Source organism: Anser brachyrhynchus (assembly GCF_964034855.1).
Source record: "Anser brachyrhynchus genome assembly, chromosome: 1".
Lineage (NCBI taxonomy): Eukaryota > Metazoa > Chordata > Aves > Anseriformes > Anatidae > Anser > Anser brachyrhynchus.
Window position 1 is genome coordinate 357,931 of NC_137694.1, and position 12,692 is coordinate 370,622.

The 12,692-nt window shown below is 43.9% G+C and overlaps 1 protein-coding gene across 11 annotated transcripts in view; it reads left to right on the forward strand.

Annotated features, from left to right (window-relative positions):
• Positions 1–12,692, forward strand: part of SHANK3 (SH3 and multiple ankyrin repeat domains 3) — a 390,020-nt gene that overhangs the window by 115,535 nt on the left and 261,793 nt on the right. For all 11 annotated transcript variants that reach the window (XM_080596421.1, XM_080596428.1, XM_080596427.1 and 8 more), the window contains one exon: positions 5,519–5,585. In XM_080596421.1, coding sequence (XP_080452547.1) covers positions 5,519–5,585 — 67 coding nt within the window. The remainder of the gene's footprint in view (positions 1–5,518; positions 5,586–12,692) is intronic.

The following is a 12,692-nucleotide window of genomic DNA, read 5'->3' on the forward strand; positions in this document are numbered from 1 at the left end:
GTACTTATTTGTCTCCCCTCTCTCCTGTGTCTGAGGTACTCATTTCACCGAAGTTGAAAGGAACCTCTGGATCCAATTCAACCTCTGTGCGCAAGCTGGGTCACCCAGAACTGCTTGTCCAGGACCATACTCAGATGGTTCTTGAATATTTCCAAGGATGGAGACTCCACAACCTCTCTGGGGAATGTGTACCAGTGCTCAGTCGTCCTCACAGTAGAAAAGTGTTTCCTGATGTTCCAAGAGAACCATTGCCTCTTGTCCTGTCACTGGGCACCACTGAAGTGAGACTGGCTTCTTTTCCTCAGCACTGACCATCCATGGACCTTGCATTCAGCACTCTGTGCTTAGATCTCTTAGGGTCTGTTTAGTGGCACTGTGAAGTTTCTGTGCAGATGCTGTATAGCTCTGGCCAAACCTGTCATTATTTCCTTGCAGAATCTTTCTCTGAGCCTTCAAGAGGTACCACCAACACGCTTCCTGTTCCTGAGGGAAGCCAAAGGTCGCTTCCAGAGCCTTTCAGCAACACAGCCAATTCATGGAAACCGTTGGCCTGTATAGCTGCTATTGCGTGCATCGCTGCTCTGGCCTGCAAGTCTCCAAAAGCAGGCTGTAGGGGAAGTGCCCCCCCTTCCATCCCCCCATGCCAAGGCTGATGGCTTCAGCTCAAAGACTTCCTGAGCACAGCATTTCTAAGCTGCCTTCTTGAGCTTTTTTAGCTTCCCAGGAGTGTTTGGAGTTCAAAACACCCTGTTCCCCTTGATGGAAGAGATGACAGCATTACCTGAGTCTCTTTAGGATGGTTTTGTGGTGCATCTCATTAGGAGAATCATCTTGTTTTTCCAGTAGTTCCATATACCTCATCTGAATGTATTGAGAAGATTCTCCATCTCTCTTAGGCTAGAGCTGAATGGTTACAGCTTTGGAATTTTTTTCTTTCTCATATACGTTTACCTGTACCCACTGCCTGATGCAGATCGTTAGCAGATACTCCTTGTATGCTTAGTGGCAGAATGTTAGTCTAACTGCTTGGCTACATTGCCTCTTCTAAATCAAGGCCTATGTGTGTGGTCCATAGGAAAAAAAAAATCTTTTGCTGTATAGAGCATGGACAGTAAGTTGGTTTGCAGGAGCAGAGGGCATTTGAGATGCATTTGTCTCAGATCAGCTGTATAGTTCATGCACAGGAGGCCTGTCTATTGCTTCCAGGATCTGTTTGGTCTACAGTGTAGTCATACAGGGACTGACCCCAATGACACTTTCTGAAAGCATCAGACTAGCTGCATCTGTGCAATATAATGGCAGCACACATTGCTATGAACGTATCTAGATTTTCTGCTCATATGGCAGTCCAGATGGAACTACCATATGTGAGCAGTAGGAATGACCTAGTAGGACTGCCAGATTTCTGGAAATCTAGAACAAATGTAGAAGATGCTTGAAGTCTGTCTGGCCAAGTAAAGGTAGGCAACATTGGAAAACATCGAGATATATTTACTCAGGTAGCACTGCTATAAATTGTGGTGATTAAAAATAATAGTTTAGTACTCAGTTATGTGGGGGAAAACCAGCAATGATGGCGAGCTTCAGTATCTAGAGAAGTTTTGGGGAAAGTGGTCTGGAAGTAGTTGCCATCACAAAGTCCGGCATGGTTACAGGATGCTTCTCAGGGTCTAAGGAAAGCTGAGTAGCTTAAAAGTGTTATGACACCAAATGGGCTGCCTGCACCAAAACTAAGAGACTGCACTTTTCCACGGAAGATTCACACTCTTCTTGCCCAGCAGCATCACTGATAATTGCTTCCTTCTGAGCCATTGAATCCTATAACCAATGCAGCTTCACCTTTGCCTGCCTCAGACGTGGCTCTGCTCTTGCCTTATCTTTGCTGCCTTTGCACCCAATACTGTCAGTATGGATTTTGCACACCTAGGATGGTAATGGCAAAGTTCTAGACTTCTTTAATTGTTGCAGTTTGCACCGGAGAAATACCTCTAAGAACACGGTTTAATGCAGAACAAAAACTATGGAGCTTCATTTGATTCAGCAAAAATCTTTTGCTTCTTCTCCTCAAGTCAGAGGTTCGAGTGAGTGGGGGTATGTACTTTTTCGGGTACAAAAAATATTCAAAAATATCATTGGTTTCGGAGTCGCACACAGTGGCATCTACTCACTGTTCTTCTGTGCTTCATCCATGCAACTTCCTTTTGAAGGTATCATTAAAAGCCACTGAAATTTGCCATCCTCTCTTTTTCTTCATACCTCATGGAGATCTTTATCAGTTTTTGTGTCAGCTGGAGGCTTCCCTTAAATCAGATGTGTTTGGCTAGGACTACCCTAGGACTACCCTTCTGTTTGAGACCTTTGCCGTATGATATCTCCAGTGGTGGCAATCTGTTAGCTTCAAGTGCCACAGGGCCTGTCCCTTCCTCAGCAGAGGGAGGTGGTGCTTTACTGTGGATACCTTTAGGGACCAAAGAGCAGATAATGTTAATCCATCTTGGACCTCCCTGTGTTCTTACTTGTAAGCACAAGTTCAAGGTCAATATACTCACTGTTGCACTGTCATTGCATCAGGAAAAGTCCAATTTTTTTATTTTTTTTTTATCTTTAATCTTCAGGAGAGCTGTTCTTCGTGTTTCCCATGTAAAATACTGTGTTGCAGGTTGGAGCGCTCCACAGAACTGCTAAGATCCTGGCCATGGTGGCAGTCTGCCTGCGTGATGGCTGGTGGGACTGGGTAACCTCATGCCCATGGCTGAGTCGTGGGCTTTAATGGGCGGCTCAGTCAGTCCAGTGGTGAGCTGTCTTTCTACAACACTGCTAAGTAGATGGATATCCTATTGATGTAGAAAAACTCCCCTGATCCTTAGGAGACTCAGCAAAACAGATTTCATGTTGCTCTGTGCTGTGGCTCCTCCTCCCTCAGAAAACTGTGGGACTGGAGAGCTGGAGCCGTGTCCTGTGGTGACCTGTTGGCCAGGGCTCGCACGGTGTCTGTCGAATACAATCATTGCTGGGGAAACCAGTGTGCCGTGAATCCCCAGCTGAGGTGACAATGCAGTAAGGGAAATCCTTTCATCTCCTTTGCGTTTTCCAAGTTGGATTGAAAAATGTAAACAGCAGGGCTCTTCTCTCTTCTTAGGGATTTATGTGAGATTATATTCTTAGCAGACTTCTTATTCAGCATGTTTCTTCTCGCCTTTCCTGGAAGTTGTAACAGTTCCACGGCTATGAGAGAGAGCGCTTCTGTTGCCTGCACATAGGGGTCCTGTGTCAGCTGTCAGACCTCCCTGCTGGGTGGCGGGTGCAACCGTAGGAGACCTCCACCACCTGCAGCTGGACCAGGAGGGATGCCATCGGGTGTGTGCAGTGACAGAAGCAGTTCATGTTGCAGCATGTGCATTCACTATAGAATCATGTATTTTGGATATATCTAATGAAACTCATAATTTTTACTTCGAATTTGGATTTTTCACCGAGAGTGTTAATTGTTTGAAGAACCTTGAAGTTCAAATGCTTTTTCTAAGTTCTCCTTTCCAGTCTTTTGTTAGCGTGGGTATTTTAGCTATCAAAACTCCCCAAATTCTGGTCATTTGTCCTTCTGTACAAAAGTTTTTGTTGCCTGTTTAGAGAATGTGATGTTTGGGCCAGTAAGCCTTGTATATGTATACAGAGAGACAGATTGCAATTGGAAGCAAGCTTGGGGGAAAACAGCAATTCTTACTCTTTTTTTGTCTGTTACTGTGGCCTCATTTTGAGATTGCAGAAGGTTTCCTTTCTTCAAGCCATTACTGATCTCTTACAGTTCTGGCTGAGGAGTTGCAGCATGAATTCTAGGACTCAGGAAAGAAAAAAAAAATATAAACATTGTTGAGCTATATTGAGCATTATTGAGAATAGTAAGACTATTTCTGCTGATAAAGGATCGTAGTAGAGAGGTGTACATGCTGTACTGAGTCACTAAGTTAAAAATATCCCTTCATCACATGTTAGTGGTAAAATGCAAATGAATCTCGTATTTCTAAAAGCTGTTCTTGTAGGAGGGCAGGAAAATGTTTAACAGGCAGCTGGAGCTGCCAGTATTGCTCTTGACTCTGTCGATGTCTGGATTGATATGGTTTCTACTGACTGCCTGATCAAATTTGTTTGTCCCAAATATCAATCCTGAGTTTAAAAAAGTGTGGGGGTGCAGCAAAATGGTCCCAGCATGGACAGGCAAAATCGTCATCAGTATCTCAGCCTGCTCTTAGAGGTGTTTTCATGCTCTGAGCAGTAGCACTTTTTTTTTCTACTGGGAATCTATCTGGTCCAACTGGTTCTCATTCCCAAATCACCTGTAGGTGCTGCACAGTCCTCAGGGGTTCCTGCCACGTAAGCATGATATGGATATGCTGCTGTGTGGGCAGGAGAGGCGCTGGTGCGCAGGGCCAGTTGTATCAAATGCAAGACTTGAACAGTTCGGTCCAGAGCAGTTCTTCCAGTTTAATATTCTGAGGACCAGCAACTGACTTCGTGTTCTCCTACCCATCTCACTGTGGTTCCTTCACATTTTAAAAGAATATTTTTGGACCTTGTTCTGAAAAAACATCACAACTAGTTTGGAATTACTAGCTGTGATTCAGTGCTGTATTTCCTGCCACCCCCACCCCTTCCACCACCACCCCCCTCACAAAATATGTAAGAAATCAACAAAGAGTTTATGTAATGTCTCTAGTCTGTCGGTTGAGTACTTGCTTCAGGAGAGTAGCGCTTCGGTCTATTTTCTCTTACTCATGTTCTAATCTACCTTCTTGAGGACTGCTGGTGTTCTGCTGTTCCCCAGGATGGGAGCATCTGTGGAAGCAGTTCCTGGAGAAAGGCAGACCATGTCTGTGTGTTCCCTTGGCAGATCCACATTCAGCTTCCCCTCTTCCCTTGTCCTTTTGAGTTATTGAAGATTTTTCATGTGGAGAGAAACTATAGGATGGGTGTTGGGTAAAGCAATATTTAATGTTGGTCTAATATGTTATGGCTTTCCTGGGGCAAGCTGCTGCAGCAGCTGAGTGGAAGTGGTTCCTCAGCCAATCCAGCCTGGAGCGAGCAGGAGCTAGTCCTGGGGACTGTGCAGGTAAGACATGCAGAAAGGTGGGTTTCTGGAAACCTGCTTTTTGTCAGCTAACTATGGTTCGCTGAAAGCCTTCAGGCTTGAGGAAGCTGGTCAGTACCTGCAAGACCTAAAATTAATTCCTAGCTGGTGTTAGGCATATCACCACCAAACTCTGAGGAGATGGGAATGGTTATCTCTGAGCTACCTTCTCATTGCACAAACAATCGACATACGTTCTCCTTGCAATGCTGAGAGTGTATTTACACCTTGGGGTTACTGACTGGGTGAGCTGAGGCAGAACAATTGTTGGCTCTGCATCCCCCATGGAAGGCAGCTGTTATTAGTCCATATGGTGGTATCTGTGCAAGCAGGCACAGGATCAGTGCTGTTCAGTACTGTGAACTGCTCAACTGTCTTCCCTCCCTCTCTTTTCAGGTGGCCATCATTGCAGGAAATTTTGAATTGGCTGAAATCATCAAAACCCACAAAGAATCCGATGTTGGTGAGTTTGATCTTTTTTCTCTCCCCCTTTTCTCCCTTTTTAATCTTACTGTAGAGTCCAGGACTATTTTAGAATGGATATGTTAATTGGTGGTTTCCTAGTGCTGCCTGCAGTGATTAGTGGAAGCTGCAGCCTGCAGCTAGTTTTGGGTCTTGGGAGCGTCAGGACACATCTACTTTCCTCTCGGGGCCATCATTATTCAGTGAGTTTATTCAGTCCAGTGTTTGCTTATGGCTGCTGCGATTAGCAAACTAAAGAATTAGCCAAATTAGTCTGGAGTGGGTCTGAAAAGCTCTTCGTAAAATCCCTTGCCTTTTCTCTCTCTCTGCATCCCTGAGGCCCTTTCATGTCAGAGATGCTCTCCTGCTAAGACTATTAACTGGACCTGGTGCAAGAAGGAGACGTGTCCTCTCTCTTAGTAGTGATAATGGCTATGGAGCTGCCCCGCACTGGAGCTTCTATAAGTAAAAGTGAAGTAGTATTCTGGTATTGTTTCTTTATGGAGGAATATTTTTGGATTTCCTGTTTAGCTTTTTTCCTTGCAGCATCTACTCTCTCCTCCTTTGGTGTAGACATTGTCATGAAATATAATATATGTCATGCAAAACTGAATTTTAGGTTAGGTATAAAATCATACCACTTGTTGAGTTTTCCTGAATTGTTCTAGAAAGTTGATTGGATCAGAGGTCACTAGAGCAAGGGACAAACCAATGTAAAGGGTTAATTCTTGGTGAACGTGCAGTCCACAGAAAGTACAGAATCATAAGGTCATGTCCTCATTTTGGCTGGGATAAAGTTAATTTTCTTTACTGTAGCTAGTATGGTGCTATGTTTTTTGGATTCCAAAAAGGCTGTGGAATGGCATACAGCAATTCAGGTAAACGCGTGAGACAAGCAGAAGTAGAGGTAATGACATACATTTCTCCTTTCTCTCTAACCTTTCCCCTTGATCCTTTCTCAGAGAAATTTTTGGAAAGCCTAAATGAGGTAGAAGTTAAAAAACTTAGTATGGAAGCCAAAAATAAGTACTTGTACAATGGAAAGCTTTATTTCTTTTTGTCTAATTGTGTCAAATTTCCCAGAATGTATAACAAACGTGGATGTTTTTGTTGAGCTCATTCTATTTATAAGGGCAGTTGGAAATCTGTAAGCTTGCTGTGGCAAAGAGATAAAGAGTGTTAACTTTCTGTGTTCCCTTCTTTCTTGTGCTGTCTACAAAGACTTTTTTTCTCACTGTTGTCTCAGTGCATGTACCTTCACAGAAGGTACAGAATCATCAGGTCATGTCCTGGTTTTGGCTGGGATAGAGTTAATTTTCTTTGTTGTGTCCCGTATGGTGCTGGTTTTGGATTTATGATTAAAACAGTGCTGATATAACACACCGATGTTTTAGTTGTTGCAGAGCAGTGCTTACACAGAGCCTGGAACTTTTCTTCTTCATATGCTGCCCTGCCAGCAAGAAGGCTGGGAGTGCACAAGAAGCTGGGAGGGAATACAACCAAGGGACCCAAACTGACCAAGGGGATGTTCCATACCGTATGATATCATGCTTAGTAATGGAAGCTGGGGATAGAGAAGGAAGGGAGGAAAGGAGGGAGGGAATTATGGCGCTTGTCTTCCCAAGTAACCATTGTGCATGATGAAGCCCTGCTTTCCCAGAAATGGCTGGACATCTGCCTTTCAAGTGGAAGTAGTGCACAAATTCCTTATTTTGCTTTGCTTGTGAGTCCAGCTTTTGCTTTACTTAATAAGTAAATTCTTGGTGATAACTGTCTTTATCTCAGCCCATGAGTTTTCTCACTTTAATCGGAAAGCCGATTCTCTCCCCAGTCCTGCTTGGGTAGAGTGAGCACGCAGCTGTGGGATGCTTAGCTGCCTACTGGGGTTAACCCACAGCAAGTCATCAAGTGGAAAGACTTGTAGAGTCTGAAACAGCCTTTGAGTATTGGGCTTGGTTCTTGGAAGTGGCTGTGAGTCTAGAAACCTGCACCTTAACCCATCCTTTTATCACTTCGTTTCTCAGCTAACTATCACTGATGCTGAGGATTTGTGAGAAGAATCAGGAAGAATGTGAGGAAAAGCCAAAAATTTCTTACACCAGAAAGCCACCCTATCAATTCAAGAGGAAAGAGACTGCAGTGACAGGGATATTGGACTAGATGACCTGCAAAAGTCCCCTTCCAAACTAAATTTTTCTACGATTGAATCTATATGTGATTGAATGGCTCAATTATTTTTCTTGAAAAAAGTGTAGGGAAAAATGGCATGAAAACATGTTGGGTAAGAATGAATTGTTCATGTTCTAGATACGGCTGTTTATATAAAATAGGTCAGATAACAGTTGCAAACTAATCGCACACAAACCAGCAGGTCCAGATGGTATCCACCTGGAGTCAATGGGACTAGCAGATGAATTTCCCAAGCAAGGAGAAATTGTTTTTTGAAGTTCATTAAGATCTGAAAAGTGTGAGTGTCTGACTGGAGGAGAGCAGATTGGCATGATTTAGGCTAAGGAAGGGGTCAGGGTTAGGCAGTCTGGCTGTCTCTATTCCTTTTCTCTGATAGTTCCATCACAATAGTTGCAGAAATACTAAAACAATCTGGTAGGAAAGGGTAGGATTATACGTGACAGTGCAGCATTGTACGTGATAGCTCTTAGAGAAATCTTCTCAAGTTCCCGCTATTAGGCAGCACTTGTCTGTCTGTGAGACAAGAATTGGTGGCCCCCACCATCAGAAATATTCAGAGAGGACCTGCTGTGTTAAGGCTGTGGAAGGAAAGATGGTTAGCAATAGCTTTCAATCCTTGCTGCACGACAGCCTGTTGCACGTAGCTGTAGTTTCTGGCTCTTAGAGCATTCATCAATGTTTGTTTGGATCAGGAGTGTACTTCTGAGGTGGAGCTGGCTGTCCCCACTGGCTGTGATTTGTATCACAATGTACAGCAGGTCTGGAGGGTGTGAAGTGAATTTCTTTTAGGTGAAAATAACCCAAAACTGTGCTCCAGCTGATGTGCTCTATCTGTTTACAAGCATTCAGTTCATGGATCTAGCTAGGGTTGATATAGTTTAAGGAAGATGCCCCAAAATGTCCACAGTGAGGATTCTGGGTGATCAGTGTCTGCTCTTAACAGCCCATTGGGCTGCAGGACTTCTTGGGCAGTTTTCTCCATAGTTTCCTGTGCACAGTTCTCTGTCCTTTCAGTCAGTGCAGGCACCAAGATCTGCTTGTTCCATCACGGGCACCAGCACTGAAGTTGAAGATAGAGTGTTTTTTTTTTTTGTTTGTTTGTTTTCTGTTTCTCTTATTTTATGAGTCTGAAGACAGAATGCCATGTATAGTAAGTGCAGCCTTTTCTCTTCTTGGTTGGACCTGAGAGGTTGGATCATGAGAACTTGGCAATGACACTACAGATCCTCTGTGTGCTTGAAGCAGCGTAGCACAGTGCTTGTTCATTAGTGGTGGTCCACTCTTGCCCATGTGGGAGTGGTTTCTTTGGTATGGCAAGGGCAGCCCTAACCCTCTTGGGTATAGCTGCAGAACCTGGTCTCTGACCATGCCAGACAGATTTGGAAAAGCAAGGGATGGCAGAGGAAAAAGGCTGCACGTTTATCAGGAACACTGAGACCTGGTCAGTGGGAAACAGTGCAAGCGGGGCTGCGCCTGAACCTTTGGTCCTCTCTGGAGCACCACCGTCAGCCTCCTGGCATGTCCATTTGCTTATTCCATCAGCTTTCAGGTCTTAAATCCACATCAGAATTTACCACCCATATGTGTAACTCCACTCAGTAACATCAGGTGTGTGCCACATTACCTGTTTTCCACTAAAACATTACCAGTAGTGTTAATTGCACATAGTTTTGTTTTGTTTATTTATTTATTTATTTATTTTTATCAGTTGGATCCCTTGTCAGCTGCTCAATAATTTTCATTATCCATCTTTCTGGGAAGTTTTCTCAGCCTGCAAATTTTTAAGTGTTTGTTTCAGCTAATTAGTAGTTCCCTATGCTTTGTCACCATGATGTGATACAAGCGCCTCTTTCTGCTTGTTTTAGAATTTACTTTTACATCTAAAAATGACCGTAAAGCTTCTTAAAATTTTCCTCCATTCTGCAAACTCTTTTTTTTGTTAATGTTTTATCTCCCCTTATCAATTTAGAGTGTATTGTAACTCCATATTGATTTCAGTTATTTAAACTTCAGATATGGAAAATATATTTTGCAATACCAATTGATGTCTTCATCTTGCCACTTTTGTCCAACTGGGCGTTTAACCACAGCTGCTTTATTTCATAATTGTGGTATTGTAACTTCGCTGATTTTTTTGAACTCCTGATTTTTATTCATATTTACTCTATCTACATGAAAGTAGATCTGGAGAAAATAATATAATATTAGCTCAATACTGAGAAATTAACCTTAAGCAGTACATGTACGTAAGACTGGTTGAGGATTCTTTCTTCTTATGCTGAATATAATCAGGTCATGATTCATGGTCACTAAGCAACCACTAACTTCACGTCAAAGGAATTAATTCATTATCAGTCATAGTGAGACCCCAAACAGGTACCCTATATTATGTAAAATATCTTTTTGTTGGGGAATTACAATCTGTATGAGATCACCAGCATTTGTTTGCTGAACTGAAGTGCACCATAACAACATTTGTTTTCTTTAGATGTACAGGCAGGGGTGGCGGAGTAACTCATCTCCTCTGGTATGGTTCTGCAGCTTCAGTGATCCACAGTGGTCCTTGCTTTTGGGATGTGTTAGACTCTTGGCCCATGTCTGCTGAAGATCCTACAGCCCTGGCTTACTGTTAGCTCTGTATGGGTAGAGTTGCTGGCACAGTGTCTTCCTCTCTCCTGCTACCTTGGGACAGATTTTTTTCAAGGTATTTAGGTATATGAAGATGCAGGTTGGGCCTAGCAAGGGTCAGAAGATGATCTGGTCACCTAACTCCTCGTTAGGTACCCATCCCATACCCTGGTGCATGTGGCCTAGTTTCCTTCTCTGTGTGAATTGACACCAGGATATTAATTTAAACCATGACACATTAGGAAGATTACATGAGGCTTTGGGCATTGAATTGTCAGTTGTTGTTGAGAAGTCTCAACTTTATGACATTTTATAGCTCAAACCAAAGAATAAGTTATTTCTCATTAAGGAGGGTGTCATGAAGCCAACCTGAGATCAGTGTTTCCTTTGTCCTTCAGGTGCCTTCCTCATCCAAAGCCTGTCCCAAGTATCTCCATGAGCTCTGAAGCTGTATGTCAGAAACTGTGTATGTAAGCTCAGTCTGGGATTACCCAGAGAGTGGAAAAATCTAACATCTTACAATTCTTCCAGCAGATATGATGCTCTGGGGCTCAAAAAAGGAGACAGTGTCAATGACAACAATGGTAATGGTCAAGAGCCAGGAAAGGGCAACTGCAAAAAGGTGGACCAGCAAACCACTTGTATAAAAACCAGTGCCACAAAAAAAAAAAAAAAAAAAAAAAAGCACAGAGGGTGTTGGTATTTGGAGACTCCCCTCTGAGAGGCACTGAGGCTCCCATTTGCTGCCCAGACAATCTCTCTCAAGAGGTTCGCTGCCTGTGTGGGGCCCATATTTGTGACATAACAAAGAGGCTACTGAGCTTGGTTAAGCTGGAGGACTATCACTCATTCTGCTCTTTCATGTAGGGACAACAGAGGCTGTGACAAGGAGACTCCAGAACATCAAAAGGGACTTTATGTCCCTTGGAAAGATGCTGAAGGGAATCAGGAGAGCAAGTAGTGTTCTCCTCAGTCCTCCCAGATGGAGACTGGGACCCAAGGAGGAGGTGGCATACAGATCACGTGAATGACTGGCTGCATAGCTGGTGCCATGTTCAGGGTTTTGGGTTCTATGATCTTGGGTGTGTTTTTGAGAGACCGGGAATGCTGACATGGGATGGGGCACACCTGACCAAGTGGGGCAAAAGCATTTTGGGCAGCAAGCTGTCCGGACTCATTAGCAGAGCTTTAAACTAGATTCAGTGGGGGAAGAGGATGTACCTGTAAGTGACTCCAAAGATCCATTGAGTGCCAATACTTTAGAAAACAGCAGGGAAACACCTGTGAAGTGTTCCATAGGAATTAGGAAGGATACCTGTCTAGGTGCTGGATGTGCAGGGATGGGATCAGGAAAGCCAAGGCACTCGCAGAATTAAACTTTGCGAGGGATGCAAAGAATAAAAAGAAGGGGTTCTACAGGTACATTGGCCACAAAAGAAGGTCTAAGGAGAGTGTATTGCCTCTCACAAATAAAGATGGAGGACTGGTAACAACAGACATAGAGAAGGCTGAGGTACTTCACAACTTCTTTGCCTTGGTCTTCACTGGTGGTCAATATTCCCACATCTCTTGAGTCCACGAACCTCTGGGCAGGGGCTGGGGGAGCAGAGTCCCTCCCACTGTAAGCAAGGAGCAAGTTCGGGACCTCCTGATGCAACTTAACAGCTATAAGTCTATGGAGCCTGACGACATGCATCCCAGGGTCTTGAGGGAATTGGCTGATGTAGTTCCCAAGCCACGTTCCATTATATCTGAAAAATCATGGCAGGCAAAGTCCCCGGTGACTGGAAAGGGGAAACATCACTCCCATTTTTAAAAAGGGTAGAAAGGAAGACTCAGAGAACTACAGACCCGTGAGCCTCTGCCTGGAAGCAATGTTAAGGCACATGCAAGACAAGGAGGTGATCTGAGACAGCCAGCATGGCTTCACAAAGGGCAAATCATGCCTGACCAATCTGGTGGCCTTCTGTGATGGAGTGACAGCGTCAATTGACAAAGGAAGACCAACTGATGTCATCTACTTGGAATTCTGTAAGGCTTTTGTCACAGTCTCACATGACATCCTAATCTCTAAGTTGGAAAGATAAGGATTTGAAGGGTGGACCGTACGGTGGATAAGGAATTGGCTCAATGGCTGCACCTAGAGAGTAGTGGTCAATGGTTCTGTGTCCAGGTGGAGGCTGGTGATGAGCAGAGTCCCTCAGGGGTCTGTCCTGGGACCGGTGCTTTTCAGTATCTTCGTCAATGACACAGAAGATGGGACTGAATGCACCCTCAGCAAGTTTGCAGA